Raw genomic sequence first — 25,318 nt, forward strand, 5'->3', positions numbered from 1 at the left:
TTGCTTTAAGTTGGGTCGCTTCTGATTGGAGAGCATGCCAAGTGCATGAGAAGCACAGCACTCCTGTTAGGTGAGCTTTACTGTAGTCACACAAGAAGGATGACATGAATATGAAAATCATAGATGTGACAAGATTAACCATTGGGACAGAGTTGGGAGCTGCACGATTAATGCCTAATGCGTTAGGTCAAATTGCGATTTCAATTAAAAATCGATTAATTGTGCAGCCAGTCATGAAACCTGTCAAACTGTTCTTGTTTAAAGAAAGGAGGAAAGGCACAGCTGGTATATTGTTTGTCAGATTTTGGTCAAACAGGATTAAAGTTATTATCAGTGATTCTGGCGAAAGGTTGTTAATATTTAGGGTCAAGAGCCAATAATACCAACCCCAAAACAAGTTCGTAGTGATTTATTAGTGGCAATAGACCTTTGTATGCTGGAATTATCATGAACTACCATGCAAACTTTTAATGAAAGTTGCTGCCTGTTTTGTTCACGTGTTTAAATAAGTATTCATTCATGTCTCGAGAATTGTCAAACTATCTCATTATCAGGCTAATTAAGTGGGAATAGTCCATGTTCATATGATATTTTTAGGTTTTGGTATAAGTTCATATTCTCTGCCATTTGCGTGTATAGTCGTCTGTTTATTCTAGCCGAAGAGGTGATGCGCCACATCATCAGTAATTGACGTCTCTTAAAAGTGATGCTTGAGTGAGCAGGACATTTCGGGGTCTTCTCATCTGTCTTTTTGTCCATCCTCCCTTCCTCCCTCCGGTCCTAACCCCTCCTAATTAATTTTGTGAAGGAAACGAGGAAGGAACGATAGGAGGATGGAGGAATGAAGGCGAGACCGATATGAGAGATGAGATGTTCTGCTCACTCACGCATCACTTTTAGGAGTCGTCATTTACTGATGATGCGGCGCATCACCTCTTACTTACTTATTATACAAGGTGTGCATTTTGCATGGTAGTTCATGATAATTCCTGCATATAAAGGTCTTTTTTTGGTTGATCTACTAGTTTATCAGTGTTTTACATTGACTTATTTGTGGCGGCCCACCACAATATCAACACTGACCACCACACAATGATTTTCCATGTTGTACTATTTAAATGGGATGGAATTAGTTTATAGTAGAGTTATGTGCACCTTTGCACAGCCTCTCCTTGTTTCTCAACAACCTACATGCGCGTTTAAAGAAAACATTAACGATCCTGCAGTTGTTGGCATAAAAGTCGACTGGCTAAATTGTGCTTAAATCCGCATCATAACCAAGCTGCGCTAATTTGTCAAAAACTGTTGCATTCAAGTTAATTCTACAAACCTACCACCACAAATAGAATTCAATTCTGTGGGAAACACTGTTTATTGACACAAATAAATCCCTACAAACTTGTTTGAAACCGAAAGTTGACAGACGTTGGAGGGAACTTTTTACCTTGGCAGCTTGGACCAATGATCGTACAATTCCGACTGAAAAGACACTCTTGTGTTTCCTCGCGTATCGGGCCTTCCACCTCCCTCCTCTCTCCTCAGTCCTCTGGTTGCAATTAGATGAATGAGATGTCCTCAGGCTTTGAACGATTTCCGGGGCACAGGCTGGAGGACTGAGGAGAAAGGCCGTATGCAAATAGAGGTTTGAGAAGACCCCCTTATTTCTCATATCTGCCTCTCCTTCATTCCTCCATCCTCCTATTGTTCCTTCCTTGTTTCCTTCACAAAATTAATTAGAAGGAGGGGTTAGGACAGGAGGGAGGAAGGGAGGATGAACAAATAGAGAAATGATCTGCTCCCTGTGTCTTGATTGGCTTGAATTGTATAACAGGATATCTCAGTCCAAGCCACTATATTTTATATTTTATTTACAGAGCCATGACTGTGTATGGACATTAGTTTTTTTTTTATTTTGAGGTCAAACAGAGTAGACAGACAACCATGAAGAGCAATTCACTGAATTTGATAAAAGCTCTATTATATATTGAATAGGGCTGTCACGATTTCGTAGTCGAAAATCGATTGAAATTACATCTCGAACTTTGAAATCAAGGGTAGAATCGATGATGTAGCCACATCCCCAATGTCACATCCATCATGTATGCCAAGAGGCAAAAAAAACACACGTGTTGAACTGTGGCGCGTCATCATGATCTCTTCCAAAGCTGCAGCCAGTTAAAAAAACACGTCAACTAAACTCAAAGTCCCTCTTGCTACTCTGAAATCACTGGTATGGAAGTATTTTGTTGTTCATTCACATCAGTTAACTCTAAGTTACTGAACTTTGCTAGTGAAAGTTTGTAGTTGCAGTCCAAAATTACATAAAATACACATTGATAACAATGTTCCATGAACACTAACTTTGTGTCTCTTTGGAGTGTGCTGAAATAATCAAATTATCAATATGTTGTTTCATTTCACTATGTTTAATGTCTGTCTGGAATAGTTTAAAAATAAAAGCCCTCCAAAACAGAACTGGAAATAAGGCAAAAAAGTAAACAACATAAGAAATGCATTAATAGAAATATAATTTAAAAAAACATTGATGAATATCTAATATTGAATAGAGAGATAGTAACATTTATTCCCAATGACTATAGCAGAAAGTACCATATTCCTTAATACCTGATCACTGCAACACATTTTGAGCCTGTAGATTACAATACAGTGAAAATTCAGCTCTGAAATAATTTGTCAGCATTTAGCACCAGGATAACTCTATTCACAGAACTCTCATTTATTGCCGTGTGAGATCAGGGCCAGTTTCCCAGTCTGCTGCCCCCTAGTGGCTGATTGATGACATGATATGGGGTGAAAAAAGGAAGCCTTCATCACTTTTCCTGATTTTTTTTTTTTTTTTTTTTTTTTTCTCTCTGTCTCTCTACCTCACTCCATGACTGACATTCCTCTGCTTTTGCCATCAGGAAATGTAACACAAAGAATTGAGTCAGGGGTTCGGAGCCTTTCTGTTAGTGCTGTTAGTGATTATTAGAGACAGTTCATAGGTTGGGCCAGGTGCTTACCAGGACCGGTTACTATATTTTAACATTTATCAGCCTCCTACAACACTTAGGCCAGTCGCAGGGTGCAGTCATAATTCTCCAGCTGCGAGCAGACAGGGCATGACTTCATTTGATTGCGTCAGCTCACCTCGAGACTAAGAAGATTAGGGCAGAAATGCTCCTCATCGTCCAGTGTTTGTTCCTGTTGGACAGCACATGCGGTATCTACTGCCATCAGAGGAATAGGAGGAAGGTGCTTTTTAAAAGACCAGCAGTGGTTTGCGTATTGGTCATTACACGCAAGCTGCATGTGGTCCTATAAGTGGATCATTGTTATGGAGCATGTTCATGCCTCCTCTCAAGCATATTTTACGCAGTGTAATGGGGTTGAGAGGGTTTAGGAGATGTTTGACTGCCATGTGCTATTGTTATCACAGGACACAAGGGCTTGTTTGAAACCTTAGAGTTTGTGAGGATGTACCCAAGAGGAAAATAGTAGGAAGTATTGTTCCCTGTCTTTTTTGTTAGTTGACCTCATTTGTCTCTCAACCATTTTATCTTTTATTTTTTTAAATTCTTTTCTGTTCTCTGTTACCAAAATCTTTCTTTGTTGTATTCAATTCTTTGCTCATTTCTTTCTTTCATTCATTCTTTTGTCCATTTTCTTGTCCTCGAGTCTCTCTCTTGCTCTCTTTTTCTTTTTCTCTCATGTCTTTCTTTATCTCTTAGATTATTTCTTTTAGTCTCTCTCTTCCTCTTCTCTCTTCCATCTTTCCTTCTCTCAATTCTCTATCATCATTCTGCCTGTTTCTATCTCTCTTTTTTTATTCTTTTTCCCCTCCCTCCATCCAAATGAGTGTTCTGGGGCCTGATGTGGAGCAGGCCGAAGTGGATGTGGCTGCTGGAGGCTTTATGACCCCAGAGGGAGCCCCCCCTCATACACCCCCCCCCCCCCCCACTCCCTCCCCAGAACTGCTGCAGCCACTCTTGGATCCGGCAGCAGCGGCCATCTTGGCGCTCACGCTCGTGGCGTGTGAGTGGGTGGGAGATTGGGGAGGAGGGGGGTTGTGAATGTATGTGTGTGTGTGTGTGTGTGTGTAAAGGGGGGGAACAGCAGCAGCAGCCGAGCTCTCATCTTACCAGGAAAGGCTTCACTCCTCCAGGGCACCCACGCAAAGAGCGTTCCTGCCTCCGCCAACACGTCTGGGCCACTTCCATGTGTGCCGGGACACATGACGTCTTCTGTTCGTTGGGGTCTCAGGGTGAGGTGATGATGGTAGGGTGGATGAAGAGACAGTCAACCATGTCCAACTTCTTAATCCCCAGAGGAGATTGGCAGGGATAAAATGAGTGGTGTAGAATTGCCAGAGGCACGCCAGTGTGAATCTTAACAAGCTCTACCCATCTTCTCTCAATTGTTTCTGTCTTGGGTCACCCTATAATTCAGCCTCACTTCAGAGGAAGCAACAGAATAATGGCTAACAAGGGGCCCTGAGTCCGTCCGCCTCTGCCGAGCGGAACCCAGAACCGCCGGCCAACACACATTAAAAACAAGTTATTGGCTAGCGTGTGTGTGTGTGTGTGTGTCTGTGTGTGTGTGTTCGCCTGTGTGTGTGTGTTCGCGCAAGTGAGAGGAAGGCCCAGTGGGAGGGAGTGTGTTTGTGCGCGCGTCTGCCTTCGAGTCAGGGTGTACGGTACACGTGGGTGTGTGTATCCCCAAAGAGCCTCCGGAGATGGTCTGATTCAAAACGGATGTCCACAAGCGCAAAGAAATCAATTAGGCCACAGTGTATCTGCGATGACAACTGTCTGGAGAAGAGTAGCGGCCTACTCATGGGTAACCCAGGCCAAGTCACTGACTGCTTTTGCTACATGTGAGTGGGGCTGGGAATTGGAGGCGACTTGCTTGGTCGTAGTTCCCCCTTGACCCAGCGTTGTTGCGTTCGTCAGTCTCCCACACTTCATCTGGATTGACGCTTGTGGTCGGTCAGGCGGAAAGCCAGGCCCGGCTGGAAGTCCAGTGGAGCTTGTTTTCTGACTGGATCCACTCCGTCAGCCTCTCGCTGTTGGCTGGCCAGTCACACATCATCTGGACAAGTCATCTGTCATTGCCCCCCACCCCTAACCTCTCTGTCTTTAGCCAATCACTAAACAGCTTTCATCTCTCCCGTTGAGGTTTTTTTTTTTTTTTTTTTACTGTAAACTGATTGACCTGGCCTCACTTCCAGTTTTTTTTGTCCACACAGAACTGCACCATAACACCCCGTAACAAGATGTTTGGCTTTGCCTGGATGAATGGACAGAATTTGGGGTTTTTCCCCTCTCATTTCTACTGGAAAAAAACATGCAGTAGTAAACAAGTGGTCACACATCTCTCTTCCCCTTTCATTTGAGTTTCTCTGAGCTTTCCTTTTTTTGTTGTCAAATTTTGGAAAGTCGTGGGGGAAAGGGGGACAAAAAGGGCGGGGGGGTGGAATCTTGGATTCCCTGAGGAGTGCCTACATGCATTTTTGTATTAAACTGCACAAGTCGTCTTGATGTGGATTTAACTGGGCTTAGGGGAGGAAGTGTTTCACTTAGCTCTCCAGTCCAAAAGAGATAGGGGGGAGCAAAGGAGGCATAAATCAGTGCAGGTTGCTCACCTGCCTCTCTGAGTCACCTGGGAGAAGCTCCAGCCAGCCTCAAAGAGCCTCCTTCTTCCCCACATGTCCCCCCCCACACACACACACCACCCCACCCCACCCCGAGGCTTCCCCCCAGTTAAGAGCACCTCTGACGGCCTGGCCTTCGTGAGTGATGGCCGCGTGCGAATAACAGTCGGTTTGGTGGATCCTTTCATCCGTGCTGTCCCTCCTTCTCCTGCAGGATGTGCAGTTCCCAGTGACTGCTCTCCAGGCTGCTGGGGTGTAAATCACCCCTGAGGAAGTTTGCGCACTAAGCAAAGTGAACGTGAATCCTAAAACATGTGTGCGGTTATCGTTGCACCTCCACCCTCCGCCTCTATCCCAGTGCCAAGAAAGGACACAAATGCTGGCGCTCGGCATTGGCAGGAAATCATGTTGCTTTACAGAGCCAAACTATTAATGACAACCAATTTGTTTTATGGAATGTTTACCCATGTTTACTCTGCATGTGAAGTCATAGGCTGGCCATCACTCAATAGAACAATATATTTGTCACTGGAACCTAAAGACAATGTCAAATATTACTGCATGTGTTTCTTGATAGATTGAATTCTCCTCTTCTAGTTTAGATGGGTGTCCAGCGTTGGAGCCAAGTTTTGAAAAATAATGCTTTTTCTGTTTTTGTTCATAGACTGGAGAGAAGTCTACCAAGACGCTGACGAAGAAAAATAAGAATAAGCGGGAGAAGACCACAAACAACGCTGAAGAAAAAGAGAAGGGTGAGAAGGTCAGCAGAGATGGTGGACTGACTCTCCCTCGATCAAATGAGTATGACGAGGACACATCGGACGAGGAGGTAAGTTCATGCCCTCCGTCAAACTCAGATGTTAATCTGAGCAAAGATGTTAATCCCTATTTCTGTGCCACAATGTCACCTTGAACATGTATTGTATATCAAGTGTGCAAGCATTGGCCATTTAAAGGCATTTGTGTTACAGTCAAAACTGAGGCAGTGTTGTTTTTGGTTAATTTCCATCAAAAGTGCACCTATTTGAATATCAGTTCTTGGCCACCTGTTTGCTTCTTTTAACAAATTAGTGATTTGTGTAAAGCATGGAAATCAGTGTCATTGGGTGCATGTGAAAGACCAGGTAGGTAATGCTTCCTTACTTGCTTTGATTCTGCAAGTATACAACATTCATCCATGTTTGTGTATGCCTATAAACATGGAGCAAAAAAATACAACCAGCATATACAAAAAAATCAGTTTTCTTGTTCTGGCATTTGTACTTAAAAAGCTGTGTTGTGTAATAACCCTAGGCGGGCCCTCTTGATGGGTGATTCTGTCCAAACCTCTTATTGTGTCTTGATAGGTTGTTCAAACAGTGAGTACAGAAGCTGGCACAATCTCCCAGAGCTCTGTAGTTTCTAAAACACTTCAGAGCCACTTCCTCCGGCCTGGCTCTCATTACACGATTTCGTCTGAGTTGTTTGCAAAAAGCTCCGAAAGCACACTCCACAATGTGTGTAACGCAGTCCTCACGCAATGCGGACCAGCAGTTCTACAGGGTTTCAGAATTTGCATGCTCAGTCATTACTGAATTCTTCTCTCTGCTATTTAATTTACAAGGTCCATTGCAAAGCAGTGAACCCTGCTGCAATGTGGTCTGCACCATTTGCCAGGCTATACAACCTTAAACTCGTCCGCCATCCAAAACTGTTCTTGGCATTGGGCGGGAGATGAGGAATTTGTTTCGCAACTCGTGTTGTTCTTGGACAAGGTCTCGGTCTTTAAGAGAGAGTTTATTTTTAAAGCCCTTTGAAACAGCAGAGAAAACAACCGGAATGATAACTGCTGTCTTTATTTAGTTTGTTAAAATACTTCACCTCTTTTGAAGGCTCTAGTTGGTTCTTTTAAGAGAACCGGCTCCCCTTGAAAAAGACGATATAGTCCAGTGAGCTTGACTGCTATTGATGAGCTTGACTCCCACTGACAACCATTGAAGACATCCATGTGCATATGGTCTCTCTGTGACTCCCCGAGTGCCTTAAATGATGGAGCATGACAGAAGATCTATCAAGCTTGCAGTTTTCCCTGGTAGTGTTGAAATGTTCACTCTACTGTTGACCATTGGACATGGAACATATCCAAGTTGTGTAATGAAAATGCAATGAGCTTGCTATTCTAAGGACATGAAGAAGCTTCATTTGTGGTGGGAAGTATCCAAGGCCTGTTTCTCAAGCCCAGCTAATATCTCGGCTCATTTTCATCTCATTGAGATACTAGTCTGGCTATTCTCAATCCACAATTTCCCTCAACCATCAGGATGGCAATAGCAATGAATCAAAAGTGGCAGTGGTAAACATTAGTAGTAATGCGTGCACACATTAAAGCAATGGCAAATATATTGTTTCCTTACTGCCGATGCGGTTTATTATCAGTTTGCCACGGTAGGAGGCAAAGTAAGAAATAACGTTAGGAATCACTGATGAACGCAATTGGCTTGGCTGGAACAATGATTTTAAAAGTAAGGTAACGCATAAGTCTACACCATTATGATGCTAGGATTGGAAACATTTCCCAATGGAGAGTACCCAGACCTTCACAAAGTGAATGGTCTAGTGATGCCAGACTAGTGTTTCTCTGCTTCCTCTGGTTTATTCTCCCAACACTGTTAAAGACAGATGTTTTAGTTCCCACCTACACTCTTGATTGCTGCAGACGAGACGAGACGGGACTCGAGAGAAGTTTACGTTTTTTCTGAAACCATTATCTACCTTTTCCCCTCATTGGAGGCGGTTTATTTTTTCACTTTTTCACAGGAAGGGTTTTTTTAGTGGTTAGTTGTGTAGTGTGTTAGTGTGTAGTTGGACGAAGAGAATGGAGGAAATGGGAGATGGTTTGCGTTCAATCTCGTCTACGCCTGTCCCACAGCCCTATTCCCTCATTAGAGAGAGGCACTGCAGCCGGTGTTTCTCCTGTGTGGTCACACCGTTCCTCGCTCAGCACGGGCCGAGAACCGTGGTGGTCCAGGACCCTTTTGGCGCACATTAAATTAGCCCCCTGCCTGGGGACACCAGATCTGGTTGCCTCGTGGTCCCTAGCAGCCCTCGACACAAGTTGTCTACAAATAAAAGTTCCAGACTTTCAAATACTACTTACTACTACCTCTCCTCCACCTCCCATCTCCCACCTCCTCCTCCTCCTCCTCCTCCTCCTCCCTCCTCCACCTCCTCCTCTCCTTTCCCCTCCTTTGTAATAAAGGGCTGTTTCCTGTTCGCAGAGCGAACGGGGAATATGCGAGACTGCAGTGCCTGTCCGAGGCCTCGCCGGCAGGAAGGGGGTTTTTCCCCCGCAATGGCTTTTCCATGTGCGCTGCGAGATGAATGAAGACACATTGTGGAATAGGGGGGAGAAGAAAAAGGCCCTGGCTCCTGGCTGCAACTGCAGCTTCCTGCCCCGGTGCAGCTACTGCGCGCGTGAGAGAGGACCTTGCCGCCGCCACCGGCGCGCGCTGTGAGCCGGAGAACTCAATTCAGTAGCAGCGCGGACACGGAGCCTGTGTGTGTGTGTGTGCACCCGTCGCTGCGTGTGTGGGTGTTTTCTAGAAAATGAGCGCAGACGTTTGAAACAAGGGAGGTTTGTTTGGGTTAAACAGATGCTCGACTGGGATGTGTGTGTGCGCGTGTGTGTGTCTAGTTGAGTTTGGTTAAGGCAGCTAGAGGACCTTGGCCCTAAGAGGTAGCAGGGTTCAGAGTTGTGCGGCTGGTGCTGGCCTTCTCTCTGGGCTGCAGCAAGGCTCATTGTTTGGGCCGCATGCCAGAGAGGGAGCTCTTGCGGATTAGCCGCTCACCCGTGTCTTTGACGGGCCACAGACGAGCCTAATGCGTCTGGGTCCACAGGCAGAAAGTTGGACTGGCTTCCTGAGGGAAGGCATTGATTTAGGTCATCCAGTCCCCTTTGCCCCACCCCACCCTCCACCACAGAATCTCCCATATCCCCCATGTTGACGGCTTCTGCCAAACTGTGCTCATGATGAAAATTTGAGTTGGGGGTCCAGACTGGTGCGGTTCATTTATACCTGAGACGCTAGACAGTAGACAATCATGAAGTCAGCCCGTATTTTTAGTCCACTGTGCAAATCGGCTGCCATCAGTGGTTTGGGCTCAGAGTTTTGGGGGTTAGAGTGAGAGCTGGTAAAGAGGTCCATTACATCATCACCTGCGTGATGAATTGGCACCTCAGATTGACCCCTTAAAACGCAGGGATTTTCACTCCTTCACTCTCGCACCCCGCAAGCTCTTCCGTCATTCATCCTGTCATCCCTCTTGCTTACTCAACACCTCAGAAACTGGATTCCAGCAGTTGATCATACTTGAGCTCGAGACTTGAGAAGAGGAGCACTTGCTGCGCTGTTCGAGCACTGATGTCCGTAGGCCTGTAGAGGGCGTTGTTCCCACTGTCAGCTCAATTGTCCAGAGGCAAAGTAAATGTTCAAATCGCTGTTTTGTTTAATGCGCATTTTTAAACCGTGAACGGTCTGTCATGTATGTGAGCGATTCCATATGATCCCTTCCAGATTGCATAAGTGAGTATACATCTTCAAGCATTTGGCGACCAAGAAACATCCTTTGTTCTCTCCCAGTAGATTGTACTGCAAAGCCAGAGTGATGTATAGAGGACTTGTTCTGGCAATTGCATTGAGCTGTGTCCTTTGCTGGCTGCAGCTATGTCCAGTTTCAATGACCCATTTTAAGGTTTCACCCAAAGGGAAAGGTTTGTGTTCTTGAACGCCACAGTATAACCTAAAAGCACCGTCAGGTAACCTGCTTCTTTTTTAGGCCCTTTGAACACCGTAGAACAAGGAATGTTGTCTGTGTCCTTGAAACCAGATGCAGGTCTCCTGTAAATCACTGACTGCCCTCACCTCATAACCCCATTAGACGTGTGTGTTTTCTTTACCCTTAACATCCTAATCCTCTCCTCCCTTTTGTGTTGTTTTTAGTCTTAATCTCGGACCCTTGTGTTGTAGTTTTAGGCTGGCTTTAATCACATGATCAGATCTCGGTCAGGAAGGTGGGCAGACCATGCCTCGGCCTCATCCAGGCTGGGAGGCTCCCTCGAGGCGTCAGAGTTTACAGACCAAACGAGGTGGCCTGTTTTCATTTCATTATGAAGCTAAACATACACACACTCATAATGCGATGGGTTAGGTGTCCCATGTAGCAACCAACCAAGAGCCGTCTCTTATAGCCACAGCACCTTTCCTCCCCCTCCTTTGGAAATATGATAAAACCAGATTTGGGAAGAGGGGGAGGGAAAAAAAATAGTGGCCCATATGTCTGGAAGTGAACTTTTTTTTCCTCTCTAAATTTTGGTAATCCCAAAGTTTTAATTTTGTGATTGGGTTGTCTCCAGGTGGTGGGTTCTAATTCATTCCAGATGGATCTCTTGCGATCCCTGTCAAAGTCAAAGTCATGGCAGTAAAAAAAAAACAACAAAAAAAAGTGAGCATGGATTTTCACAGTTCTGCAGACACCCTCTTGCGTGGGCTTCAGCCCCCTTGTCTCTCAAAAGTATAATGAGAGAGAGGGAGAAGGAAAAAGAGTGGGGAGGGAGAGAGACCGCAGCGTCCTGCTCAACTGTTATTAAACCTTTTGATTGACAGCGGGGAGAACTTTCCCTTCCCCGAGTGCTCAAGTCCAGACTCGGTAACCCAGGGCAGCGTGATTTCGGCCCAGTGTCCCAAACGTGGACGGAAAGAGTTGAGAGTTGGTCTCCGTCTCTCACCTCGGTCTCCCTCACCCTTCATCTGTGTCACTTTCTGTCAGATGCGTCCCTCTCTCCTGCCGTCTGCCTCTGTGCTCGACTGCTGGGCTCAGGCTCAAGCTCCTTAGAGGAGGAAGCGCTTTTCATCTGAAGCAATCCCCATTGTTGTTTCTACACCGATTCAAGGCGTGCATTCTGCCCAAAATGGAAACAGAATCCTGCCGCTGTGGATTAAGAATTGCGAGCCGGATATCGACTTGGAGAGCTTGGCCGTCCAGAGAGTGTTTTGAGCGGGAGCTTGTAGGGGCTAAAGAGCCTGTTGGACGACCTGCTTTAACCAAAGCCACCAGCTTCAAGCGCTTTGGATCCCGCGTCTCCTCATTCCTCTGCACTCCCCACACCGCAGGTAGAGATGGGAGGGTAAGAAAGGAAGAGGAGAGGAGAACAGCTCTGGCTCCCCGCTGCACGTGGCACGCTGTTCCAGCAACGAAATCGAGTCAATTTGGGAAACGGGGACCTGGGGGGTCGTTTCCATCCACCCCTGGCAGTTGAACACCCGCAAAGCATGTCTGAACTAACCCTTACACCCACCATCCCCTATTCCCCATCCACTCACCCTTACCATCAAGCTGTGAGAGAAGAAGCAGAAACGCCATACTTGTAATGCACAGCCTGAAGTTTGGATGAATGTGCCAGATGCCCCCCCATAACACACACACACACACACACTCTCTCTCTCTCCCCCTCTTTTTCTCTCCTTCCCTCCCTTCTTTCCTCTCTCTCTCTCTCTCTCTCTCTCTCTCTCTCTCTCTCTCACACACACACACACACACACACACACACACACACACACACACACACACACACACACACACACCTCACTAAGACCTGTCCTACTTAGTCTGTGGCCTCATGTCCTTTTCGGTCCCAGTCCACAGCACAAGTTTCTGACCTCCTGTTCTGTAACTACATTTCATTACCTTCTCCTACTCCGAAAAATATTAAGTGTATGTTTTTTTAAATGTATTTTACAAGCTATGAAGTCTAAGTTACCTCAAAAGAGCTATATTCGTGCACCGCAAGCCAGGTACATCAGTAAAGAAGAACGCGGCCTAGCCTCTGGTCCTGGAATGAAATAACCATTGCCAGCCCACAGCGGCCACTAAAACTTCCTTTATGGAAGTCAATGTAGCCGTTAAGAGTGTAGGAAGTGGAGTTGGTTCTGCTTAACCCAAAGACACCCAGCCTTTCTTCTGCCCAATATCTGCATCTGATTTAAGCTTGACTGCTTTTTCGTTCACGTTTTGGCTTTTCTCCCCCGCCTTCTCATCTATTAGAGCAACCAGGCTTGATGCTGCTGAGAGTTTGCGGGGAGGGGGAGTTGGGGATTGTCCTCCCACCCCAGCAAGCCATTTGGATCGAAAAACCTCTAAGAGAAGGGGAATGATTAATATATACTGTGCTTCGGCAGACACGGGCATGGCTTTTATGAACAGTCGTCTGTGCAGCTTTTAAAAATAAGAAAAAAAACAAAGGGAGGTTTTGTTCCCCCCTGATCCATTGGATGTGACCCATTCTTATGATTTATCAAATTAAAGTGAAAAATGTGAACGTGGGTGGTGTTCTGTTACCAACGCCGAAAGGTGGAGTGAGATTTAAGCTTGCTATTCCAGAAGGAGCTGTAGGTCCCTCAAAGGCACACACCCACACACCAGTGCCTTCCAGAGGGGTGTCATGAAACCAAAGAGATATTTCCCCTCTTGGAAGGTGCTTAACCAAAACACTGTGTTTAGAGGAATCAAAAAAGTGCAGGGAGAAAAAAATAATAGTGAAGGTTTTTTTTTTCCATGATTGTAGTGCATTTTCACTGACATCATAGTCACCTACCGCATTTTGATATGGTGTCATTGCTGTCAGTAGTAGTATATCTTCTGTCTGAATGTAATATTTCAGAAGCTTTGTTTGATTTCAGATTCATGGAATATATTTCCCCCCATCTGGTTACAGTACTTTTGTTATAGTACAGTTGTTGTTATTATTATTATTATTATTATTATTATTATTATTATTATTATTATTATGTATTTATTTATTTATTTATTTATTTATTTATTTATTTATTTTTTCCAAGTAACTTTTCTCAGCATGCTTATCACTAATGAATGCAGATGTTTCAGTAAAATGCCATAGCAACCACAAGCATGAACATAAACGCTCTCTTAAGTTATCAAAAGAGCCATCAGGGGATTGCAGTATTAGTCCACCATTTAATTTCTGAGTGTACAAAAGTGATATTGATCAGCAAGTAAGTGCAGAACTGGGACGCCAGCCAAATACCCTGAGAAGCCTCATAGGACCATGTGTGCCAGTTGAATTTTTGTCCGTTTGATTCACGATAAACTACTTTCCAAACGTGCTCCGTCTCAGGACACAAAGGTTTGCATTCAGGTCTCAGGGTTCTGTTGAAATCAATACGGTGATAAAATTGACAGATCGCTAGTAAATTATGTGGAATCTTGGCCTGTCACTATGCTGTCAGCAGGAAATCTCTTTTTAATAGTCTATTTAAGGAGAAGCAGGGATATGTTTTTCTAAGTCGGGAGGGAATGTTGATACAGAGGACTTGTCTGGGGGTCTGCGGGTGGGGGTGGTCTTGAAGAGGGGCGATTTGGTGAATCGCGTGCCGGTCGGACAGAGCAAACTAGACCCCTGGCCACGCGGCTCTGCTCTGCGTCCGTGCAGGTGCGCGGAGGTGGAGAAAGGGTGGACGCAGGGGAAAGAGGGGATTGGATTGGGGTGCGGGCGGACAGGCGGGTGGGCGGGATGAGATGGGGGGTAGGAGTCTTGAGTGCAGAAGATGGGGGAAGGTTTAAGGTGGAGGAGTGGGGAGGTGGAGGATGGGGGGGGGAGGGGGTATGAGGAAGGGCTGCCAAAGCAGCCACCTGTCGTTCCGTAGTTTTTAGGACTTCCTTTTCATCCGGTCTTCAGCACAGCTCCCTGTTGGCCCAGTGTGTGTCCTGCCAGAAGACCTGATTGAAACCAACTGCCAGCAGAGACTGCCATGTGTTAGAGATGAATGGGGTGGGGTGGTGGGGGGGGGTCTGGTGGGAGGGGGAGTGATTGCAAGGCAAACCCCTGGGAGGTAGGGGGTGTGGGGGGGCGAGGGGACGGGGTGTATTCAGAGGAAGGGGAGCTCAGCCCTTTCACCCTAAGCACAGCTGAGACTAAGAGTGGCTCTGTCTAGACTACTTGCGCTCTCTCTCTCTCTCTCTCTCTCTCTCACACACAGAGTGGGAGGCAAAGTTTGCAGTGAGGGAGGGAGAGAGAGAGAGAGATGAGGGGAAAAGAGAGAAAAAGTTGTTAAGTGTTTACAGCATTATTTTTCCATTGGAATAGGACAAAGGAAAGAGTAGGGAGTGATGACTTGCAAAACAGTCCATCTAAGCTGTGGTCCATTGCAGACTTTATGCTTGGTATGTGTTTTTTTTTTTTTTTTTTTCACTGAGAGCTCTTCACTCCCATCCTCCCAAGTCCTCTCATTCAGTCAAACATGAAAATATGTGTTTTGTCCAATAAAATGAAGGCTTCTCTTCATAGCTTGTAAGGGTAAGGGGATGGGGGTGGTAAGGTTCTGTGAGGAATTGACATCATTGGGATGTTTGGGGTTTATGGTTTGAAGGAAGAGTTGTGTGTTTTTTTTTTTCTTTCTTGAGGGGGTGCATTGCTTGTTCTCGTGTCTTCTGCCCGATGGCTTTCTCCTCTGTCATAATATGGGGCTGTGGCGGAGAAAGCTTCAGGGCATCATTAGACATTTAATTTTCAATAAATAACGACTTTCTCTGAATGATGTACCGGATGCTTCAGGGCCAGGTGGAAAACCCATTTGAAACCTGGAAGGGCCCGAACGCAAACTTTCCACATGCGTCCTCCAAGGTTAAAGCCCCGTGTACGAGGATCTCCAGATTATTTATTTATCAGGATAGCGTGGCGAAGAGCTCCACGCAGTAACCGACAGCTCTCGCCCACCGAAGCCCCTCATTTTTTGCTGGATTTATCCGTGAGTAATGAGCCTTTGACCCCGGAGCGACCTCTTTCCCGAATTGTGGTTTTGCTATTTTAAAAAAATAATGAAGGGATTTATTTTTATGGGCGCCGGTTCCTTCGGCGGTATGAAAACTTGGAAATTAAAAGTGGGAGGAGGCTGGGCTCCCCCTGCCTCCCCAGCTGCAGAGGCAGGTGAGGGGAGGCGCGTCTGGTGTGGTACTGAGAGCGTCTGGCCCTGGCGCCTTGTCGCAGCATCACCACACACATACACACATATGCATGCACGCACACACACACACACACATATATGCACACACACTGTACGCACGCACACACACACATGCACACACACACACACACATGCACATTCGCGCGCGCGCACACAACACACACACACACACACACACACACACACACACACACATGCGCACACATACATACATATGCATGCACGCACACACACACACAGACGCAACACCCCAACCCACCAGCCCCGTTCGTCCTCGTCCCCCTTCCCCATACGCTTACCCTCTATGAGTGGCACCTTCTCAAGGCTATCCGGGCAGAGAGGAGGCTGCTGATGTTGAACAGAGCAGGGCCCAGGCCAGACATGCTTTTGACAGGCTGTCGTCTGCTAACCATCCCCTTACTTACCCAGCCTGTGGTGTGTGTGTGTGTGTGTGTGTGTGTGTGTGGAGGCAGGCGTGGGGAAAAGCCAGACAGGCCAGCCAAGGTTTCTGGAGCTAATCTGTCCGCTAGCATTCACTGGGGGTCTGATAGCGAGACAGAGCGTGTTGCTAATGTCTCCCCCTTTCCTGTTTCGAGGTCCTCATGAGAACGCGGTCCTGTCAGAAAACGGAGATGAGGTGTTTTTAAAATTGGCCGCACAGTGCACTGTGTTATGGACTATATGAACCTATTAAGGCATTCAAATAGTGTTCGCCAGCGCTGTTTGCCAGTCTCGGTCTCACACCACTGACAGAAATGAGCTTCTCATTTTCTTGCCTCTTAGGAGTCCGACCAGCCGTGATCAACAGGCAAATGGTGTCAGTTTGGGATTGCAGCAAGCGTTTTATTCTTTTACTCGTCCAAAAAAACCTTTTCGCTTCCAAAAAACCTTTTGTCTCCAGCAGCTTCCTGCTTGTGAGACGTGTGGGTCTTAAAACCGAGGTTCGGCCAAAGTGTCAGTGATGATATTTCAGGGGTTTTTAAAAATGCAATGCAATCTGTGCAAAAGGTCACTGGGTTCTTGTGAAATGTGGACAGTAATTGGTGTGGAGATGTGGGTCTTTGTTGCCGTGCGTTGAGTGATGTGACGGAGTGACGTGGGGGTGAGAAGACGACGGGAGCCCAGCAGGGTCAGTCTGCGCCACGCGGCAGGAGTTAGGAGGGCATGTGGGGGTCATTGACAGGATCCCCTTCTCCGCTGGTAACCAGAGTCTTGCTTCTCCAGTGGCAAGTCAGTGAAGTAGGGATTTCGAGGGGACTGGTTGGTGTGCATGTGTGTGTATGTATGTGTGTGTGCGCCTGTGTGCGTGTGTGTGTCTGTCTGCGTGTGCGCCTGTGTGTGTGTCTGTGTCTGTGTGTGTGTTTGTGTGCGTGTGTGTGTGTGTGCACATCCATATGCGTGTGCTGGATGGGGCTGGTGAAGAGCTTGAAGATGGGGCTGGGGTGTGTGTGTGTGTGTGTGTGTGGGGGTCGGAGGTAGAGTGAACATGGGACTGTAGAGATGGGAGCGTGGAATTCCAGAGGTGTGCAGGCTTCTTCCAGAGCCAGAAGGTACAGTCTGGGGGCCAGGGAAAGGCAGCCAGGTCCCTACCTGCAGATCCCATTTTCCTCTTCTGCGACGCAGTGCAACGCAAAGGCCCCTCGCTGCGCCACGCCGCACTGCGGCACGTTGCTCTGCTCTGCTCCGCTCCTCACAGCTGGCCCTTTAAGAGCCTCAAGGAGGTCAGCCACCACTCTACCGACTCATCCTTCTATCCCCTCTCATCCTTCCCCTTTTATATATCAAAAAGATGGCCGTGACCTTCAGCTAATTGACTAAATGTAAATGTGACCTAATCAGTCGGGAGTTATAATAGTGGTTTTCGCCTATGACGGAATGATTTGATGGACAGACAAGTTCACTGGTAGTTTTTGTATTTCATCAGTCTTGTTTTTATGCCAACAAACTTGCTGCTTTTTAACCCATGGCCTCATTACACTAGGCTTGTCAGTCCGCTGAATTGCTCTGGACTATGAGTATAGTGTATTATCAAGAGAAAAAGTGAAAGAGGTATGTTGTCGCAAGAGTACAATCTCTGACCCGTCCCTTTTTTTTTTTTTTTCTGAAGAAAATGACCATCTGTGTGAGCAAGTGCGTGTGTACGAGCATGTGCTCAAGCTTTCTGGAAGACTGATGGCTGATGCTTATCGAGCAGCCCTCTGTTGTCATAGCTGTTTATAGGTGTAGCCATGCAAGGAGGGACGAGACTGGACTCTGTGCGAGAGAACGCTCTCTCTGTCTGCTCCGAGGACGGGTTCACAGGCCAAAACAAACCCTAAAGATGATATATAGGATGAGTTTATTTTGATATGATCCACACCTGCCACCACCTGGAGTGCAGCACAACATTGATCCTGGTATCGCCATTATAATGGACTGGTGCTGATTTAACCCTTAAAGGAGTACCGTCACACGGAATGTTGGGAAATGAACGTTCTAAAGAATATCTGGGTTCATTGAATTCAACATAGAATTTTAGAACCTTCAGTTGTTGCAGAACTTAGAATGTTCAAAAACCTACACCTTTAAGGGTTAAAAACGAAATAAACACGTGTTTTTCGTCCTTTTTTTCCCCTTTGCCTGAAAAAGTATTTCTTGCTTGTATAAAACATGTTTTTGCTAAGGACAAATTATTTCATGTGTTTACATGTAAAGAATGAATCTTTCATTATTCATTTATATCTTATATTTTATTAAAACCAAATTCATACAAAATATTATACAGGACATCAAATACTATGTCTGTAGTTTTTTTTTTAGATAGTGTGGGCTTAATCGTTCATATTTTAAGCACAAACACAAATAAGTCAAAGTCAGAGAAATTTACAAGCTTCCTTCCTCTTGTTGCCCTCAGTTTATTAAAGGGGTCCTCCATTTCAGGAAGTTAGTGATCCCACTGTCAGCTGGCCACCTTTTCTTCTTGGTGCTGTAGCATCCTTCATGTTTGTATGAAAGTATTGTCGGTCACTTTTTAAGTCCAAGTCATTATTTTTAAGTTTGTGGTAGTTTGCCTTTTGTAGGTTTTTTTTTTTTTTTAGATAGTGTCCAGGTAGAAGTTTCTCCTGTGGGTGAAGTGATGTGTTCTTCTGTCGTAGTGAAGGATATTTTTTGAGACAAGTGAAGCCAGAATCACTATAGTGCTCTGGCACAAAAGAACTTAACTGAGAATATGTGACTGCTATGAAGGCCACTGCAAAACTGCGGTCCAGCGTTTCTTTACTTTCCTTTTCTGTGTTGTTGCTTCTTCATTTACCTTTTTTATTTTTACATATAATTAAATATGAATTGATATTTGCATATATACACAAAAGGAATGTCAAGTTTGTGTTTAGCCGTGTGTGTGTGGTGTTCTTCACTCCGGCCCAAGACTTCATTAGCTTCTCAGAGCTGTTTTTCTGTCTCTGTCTTTGCTCTGAAACACAAAAGCGGGGGTTATGTATTAGATTCATATTCTATATTTTTATCATACCAGACTATATGCATAGTCTGTTTTTTCCTGCAGGCAAATATATCATTTTCACATCTTAAAGTAAGTGTGTGTGGGTGTGCAAGTGTGTGTATGTGTGTGTCTGTGTGAATCCCCTTTCCTCCCATCCAAGTTGACTAGCATTGACAGTCATCAACCAAACAGGGTTGATATTGCTCTGCCCTTCAGACAGAGTCCAGGACACTAGGGAAAAGAACAACCTGTGTTTTTCTGGGCTCACCTTACAAGTGTGGCAGCAGCAGGCAGACACACTCGCGCACACACACACACACACACACACACACACATATACCTGACTCTCATTTCTCACTCGGTCTCAGTGAGAACAGGAACGAGAAGGAAGGGTAGTAGAGAAAGCAAGCAAGCAAGAAAGAAAGAATGCCACCGTCTCCACATCCACATCAGGCGTAGGAGGAGCCCGTAGTCAAAACACAGGGCTTTAGGGGATGAAGTCAGTCACACGGACTCCAGCCCCCACACCCGCTTTCATTTCATTCACCGCCACTTCTAAAGTCACCAAATGGCCCACTCAAGGGACCACTTATGCCAGGCGAGAAGGACTATGCCTGCATTTGTTTTTCATATCCTGTATAACACATTGTAAAGATGGTCTGCCCCCCTCCCCCCCACACACACAACTCTCTTTCTTCAACTTTAATCCCTAACTTCAAAGCTTTTTGCAAGCTTTTTTTAATAACTAATTTAGCTGAATGGCTCTATTGTAATTATATAATGTGAGAAATTAATTTTCTTATGTTTTTGACTTTGAAAGAGCAGCTAGCATCTTCATTTAGAAAGGCATGTCAACATTCCCTCTCCCTGTCAGTGGCTGGCACCTGAGCCTTCACTTTAAAGACAAATATTTGGTTTCACCCCTGTCTGACAGGTAATGTTGGCAGATCGCTGAAAGATTACAATGTGGAGACTTGTCAGTCTTTCCCCACTGTGTGTGTGTGTGTGTGTGAGAACTTTTTTTAGACGTGAAACTCTAGCCGTTTGCGATGACACGTCTGCTCAGATTTATTAAAAGCAGCCCCCAGTTTGCCTCAGTTCATCTGAAGTCCTGCAAGCATGAATCCCTTTCCACCACATATTTCACCCTAATAACGGAACCCTGTGCAGACTTAATCACATGTAATAACATTTGCATGCTCTATTAGCCAGAAGCCATTACGGAGAATATTGACATTATTTCACCAGCTCCATGTGACCCTATGTGCACCCCTACTTCCTGGAGGCCTGTGCTAGCAAAAAGCAGCAGACTGTTTCATACCCACAGGGGTGAATCTTTACACATGCTGTGGTTTCTGTGTGACGGAAGTGCTAACAGTCTGAAATTTGTTGTTGTTAAGCGGTGTGTGTTTTTGTCAAGCAGTGTTGTCAATGTTGTTTTCCACGCCAGTGCGTTTGAACCGCGCCAGGGCTTATAATTTGTAATGTGTTGCATGTTCGTGCTGATAGGCTCCCGTTGGAGGGAAGGAGTGTTCTAATAACTTCCATCTGGAGGTAATGAGGGAACTCTGGGATAATTACAGAAAATGTGAGCCGCCGCGGCAGAGGCGAGCAAGGGCCGTCCAGCTCAGGGACCTGCTCCTGATCCTCCTCCTCCTCCTCCTCCTCCTCCTCCACCTCCTCCACCTCGCATCCGTCAGTGATCCGCTTGGCGCTGAGGGAACGCCAGAACGCGCGCCCAGGCGCTCCGAGATCGGGCCCGGCGCACGTACCGGCCGTTTCGCATTGCCGACCCGGCTGCCCCCCTGTGTGTGTGCTTATGCAATCCCCCTGCCATCCTTCATAACCCCCTGTCCTCACCTGCTAGAGCCATTACGGGAGGGGGAGAAAGACGAGTGGAATGCTCTCTATTAATGGGCTGTGCATTTTCACTAGTCAGTGGGGGGTGGCGCAGGGTTGTGATGGGTTTGATAGAAAGAGAAATATTTGTTATTTATCATCATTTATTTAGTATTGTAGTAAGTTATGTGGCCTATTCAGTTTGGTTTCCTGTTACTCATTGGCATCTGAAATAAAATGTTGCCTCTGGAGGCAAGGGGGAAATTATGCAGTGTGTGTGTGTGTGTGTGTGTGTGTGTGTGTGTGTGTGTGGAGTTGTATCTCACACGAAAGTGGGGGAAGAACTACACTATGTCCAAGAATTAAGCAAATCTGTGCCAGATGTATCAAATCGCTTGCATGGAGAAAAAAAAGAGTTCTTTTTTTTTCGATAAGATCTTTCACTTCAGGCACCCACATCTATCCATCAGTCATTTTAAGTACCTGACCTAATGTTTCCTTATGCCTGTGAGCAATTAAGTTTGCCAGTCTTTAGTTTGCAGGCAATATTCTAGACAGCTATCTGTTTAATGTCAGAAGGGGGGACTTTAAATCTGGCAATATTCAGAAGATTTGCTTTATTTTTAAAATCCTTATTATTGATTATTTCTGTTGAAATTGTAAAGAAATAGGTCTTGGCAGGGTGAATTTTTTTTTTCATGGCGTAATGAGACCTAAGTAGGGGCAGAGAAAGAGGCGTGTGGTTTGGAGTGAGCCGGTTTGCCTCTTAAACCTTCGCTACAAAGAGAGACCCAATCTGGTTCAAATCTCAGAGTCGCACAGAAAGCCTATAGACAGAGCCTTAATTCTGGATAAAACACTTAAAGCTCCATTATCTCATTTGCTGGTTTGTTCTGCCCACTGCTGAGCAGAGAGCAGGATTGCTTCCAGCCAGACAAATGTTGTCCATTAACTTTTTTTTCATTGTTATTAATTGTGACTTCTTGGTCTCTGTTTCCATTCAAAAGTTTTTCTTTTTTTTCTTCTATTTTTTTTGTGAGGAAAAACAAACTGATTATGTCCCCTCTGAATAGAGTTCACCCAAGTTGAATATATTCTTTCAAATTAATACTGGAAAATGGAGGTGTGTAATTTACCGTTTTCCATGGTCTAATAGTGGACTTCTCGCTGTAGGCCAGCAAGCTGGTCTGTGATGGCCCGATTGTTTTTACTTGTATTTATCTAAGGATGTACCTGTGAAATGGATAAGAAGACATTTTCAAAAAGTCTAACAAGGCCTTACCAGTGTAGTTACTGAATCTCAGCTCTCGCATATAATTCAAAATCCCAAATGATCGTTATCGTTTGTTATCAGTGGTGCAATGAATTTTTCTGCGGCTTGTTTGTACTGTCATGAGGCTTTACGTTCCAACCAATAAAATGCTCACATCCCTCGTCCTGATAATTTACCCGGTTGGCTTGGATTTGAGCAGGCAGTGTGTTTTGGTTGTCAGGGTCATTAATTTGAGTGCTAGGAAGAGCCTTAGAACAACACAGGATGCAAGTGTAAATCGCCCTGGATGGATGGGTTTTGAGCTTCTGGGGAGTTCGACATATGTTCGGTGAATATTCAGAACCCTTCTATCTGGAACACGCAAATTTTGTATTTGCATATTTATGTGTTTCGCTTGGCCCACTTCTGCTTCTGAGTATCCAGATTTTTTTTTTTTTTTTCTGAAATTGAATGGAATTAAATATCTTTATTTACTACCAGGTATTTGATGAGCCATGGAGTAGGCCTACTACGTGTTGTTTTGAAAAGAATCTTTTAAACTTAAGTAGTTCCACTGTTTTGTTTTTATTTCCCCTTTCTCCTTTTCTGTGTGAAGCCAGTGTTGGACAGGCTTCAAGTTACTGGGGAACGGACATTGTGGCAGTGATATACCTAACCAAAAATGTTCCAATGTCATAGTTGACTGTAATTGTCTCGAGCACATGGAATATTTCAAGTTTGAAGGCTCTCCTTGCGATGTCCGCTTAAATTACAGTCTGCGCCCTTTTGCTTTTGCTTTGGTGTTATTGTGCTCCTCATGGTCGGTTGCATGATTTACAGCCTTATTTTTAATGCGCCGTGGTGTTAGCTTTACGAGCTAAGGTCAGCCGTAGTGTACTCCCAAGGAGGGGAGCGGAGGGGAGATGGATGATGTGTTTGTATTCCTCGTGACAGTCTCTTGTTGTGATGCTTTCCACTGGTTCGCATTAAGTCAAATTCGTTACCTCCATGAGGTAATGGGCGGGTTACTGCACCGCATAAAAGAGCACAGACCTAACACATAAAAAGGGACACGAGATCATCCTTGGTGCCCAACTCCAGGGAGTTTTATCTCCATAAAGAAATGCTGTGGTGGCCTAGCCCACTGTTGAGTGTTGGGTCTGGTAAGAGCCAACTGGTCAAGTCCTGTCATCACTCACTCAGTGCTCAGAAATATGCTCTGCCCCCCTGTGACCCCACATGTCACATTTAAGATGTGACCCTTCACATCACCGAATATTTGTGCAGGTTACCCCAGAGACTTATTTTAGCCGCTTTAAAGACCTTAACGACAGGTGAGATGGGCACAGCAACACAAGCATTGTTAAATATGTGGCAGAGTTTGTTTAAATGTGGCTTAACATTGTAGCTATGAGGCGTGATATTGGTTACAGATTTTATCTAACTATCTTACACTGGACTTTTAACACTCTACTTTTTTTATTCACTACAGAAGAGGGAAGTTTTTCTACCTTCAAGGACTCTAGAGAGTAGTGTTTTCCTTCATTCTCATTTTTGGCATTCACTCAGTGCTGAAAGCTTTTGGACACCCTTTTGTGCTGAAAGCTTTTGGACACCCAGTTGCTATAAACAAAAACACAGTCAATGCACACCATGAAATCATCTAGCCACCGTCCTACTCACCATTTTTCTCTGGTTGCTAAGACAGAAGGTGCAGATCTGTTTGGGCTGTGAGTTTTCGGATTCGCGAGCTGGTGAGCCATGGTGGTGGTAGTAGGAGTTAGCCGAGGGCCCTCCACTGTGACAGGGCTGCCCGTCCCCACAGGCCTCCCCGACCAGCAGCACGTTGCCCAGGTGGGAGATATAGCTGGAGGCCAGCCGAAGCGTCTCGATCTTGGACAGCTTGCGGTCGGCTGGCTCGGTGGGGATGAGCGTGCGGAGGGCGGTGAAGGCCGTGTTGACACTGTTGGTGCGGTCCCTCTCGCGGGCGTTCGCCGCGTTCCGCTGACGAACCTCGCCGTGCGGACCCACTATCATTGCGGGTTGCGGCACCACACCGAGTCGCATGCCTCCGTCCGCGCCACCTCCAGCCCCTCCAGCGCCGGGCTTGCGTTTGCGGGTGCCCACCTTGATCTCGTAGCCCGAGGTGTCCAGGCGGAAGGAGCGGTCGTCCGAGCCTGAGCTCTCGCTGCCGTTCTCCTCGTCCTCCGACATCATGGAGATCTCGGAGTACAGGTAGCGGCTGGGCGCTGGACGCACCATAGCAAAAGACATCTTCGACTCTCCCCTGCCCTTGTCTGAGTTTGCTTGTCACTGACTGGTGAAACGTCTGAAGTTTGTTGTGTTACTACTCACGCATGCATAGATAGTGTGGAAGGGAGGAAGAACTCACCGCTCAAACAGAAGTTGAGCCACTGTCCCAGCCTAATCCTTTGCCTCGAGCCAACTCCACTGTGGCATGGCTCTGTCTTCAAAGTCCCATGTGGACTTTATTCTCCTTCTGTGCTGAGTTTAAAAACCATACAGACGACTTCTGGGGGTTGATCCTGCTTTCAGATTTGCGTGATTTTTTTGCCTTCTCTCTCTCTCTCTCCGTTTGTGTTCCAGTCCTCTGTGGTGTGTCCCCTCTCCGACTCACGTCCACGTCCGCCTTCCCTCCTCTCTTTCTCCCTCTCTCTTCCTCTCTCTTTCTCTCTCTCTCTCTCTTTCTCCCTCTCTTTCCCTCCCTCAGAGCACAGATCCACGTGTGGTTTCTGTCTGAGTGTTTCAGTATGGTTGGGTTTTATAGCTTGTGGGAGTGTCCTGGGGCTACCCCCCCTCCCTCCCTCCCTCCCTCCTCTCCTTTTCACTCCGCTTCGCCCTCTCTTCTCATCTCCCTTCTTACACCGTATGCAAATCCCACAGCTGGCTGTGTGTGCGCCAGGCATGGGGCTGTGTTGGTCAGTCCAGCTACTACTGAATCCTGCCCTTAACCCCCCCCCTGGCACTTAACTGAAAGCGACAAAAAGTCTGAGGTAAGAGAAAGTTGTTTGATGAGTCGAGGTGACAAGGGGCTATTTCTGTTGTTTCTCAGGGTACTG

General features: G+C 46.0%; 2 protein-coding genes across 2 annotated transcripts in view; one reads left to right on the plus strand and one right to left on the minus strand.

Annotated features, from left to right (window-relative positions):
• The window catches only part of bop1 (BOP1 ribosomal biogenesis factor), a 58,735-nt gene that overhangs the window by 2,946 nt on the left and 30,471 nt on the right, over positions 1–25,318 (plus strand). The window contains 1 exon segment of the mRNA XM_048229922.1: positions 6,318–6,482. Within this exon segment, the coding sequence (XP_048085879.1) occupies positions 6,318–6,482 (165 nt within the window).
• scxa (scleraxis bHLH transcription factor a) lies at positions 18,380–24,966 on the minus strand. The gene is made up of 2 exons (XM_048229924.1): positions 23,922–24,966; positions 18,380–19,120 (listed from the first exon to the last, which is right to left on the minus strand). The coding sequence occupies exons 1-2, from the start codon at positions 24,510–24,512 to the stop codon at positions 19,082–19,084; spliced, it is 630 nt and encodes a 209-aa protein (XP_048085881.1). The 5' UTR covers positions 24,513–24,966; the 3' UTR covers positions 18,380–19,081.

This window comes from Alosa alosa, chromosome 20, assembly GCF_017589495.1.
Source record: "Alosa alosa isolate M-15738 ecotype Scorff River chromosome 20, AALO_Geno_1.1, whole genome shotgun sequence".
NCBI lineage: Eukaryota > Metazoa > Chordata > Actinopteri > Clupeiformes > Clupeidae > Alosa > Alosa alosa.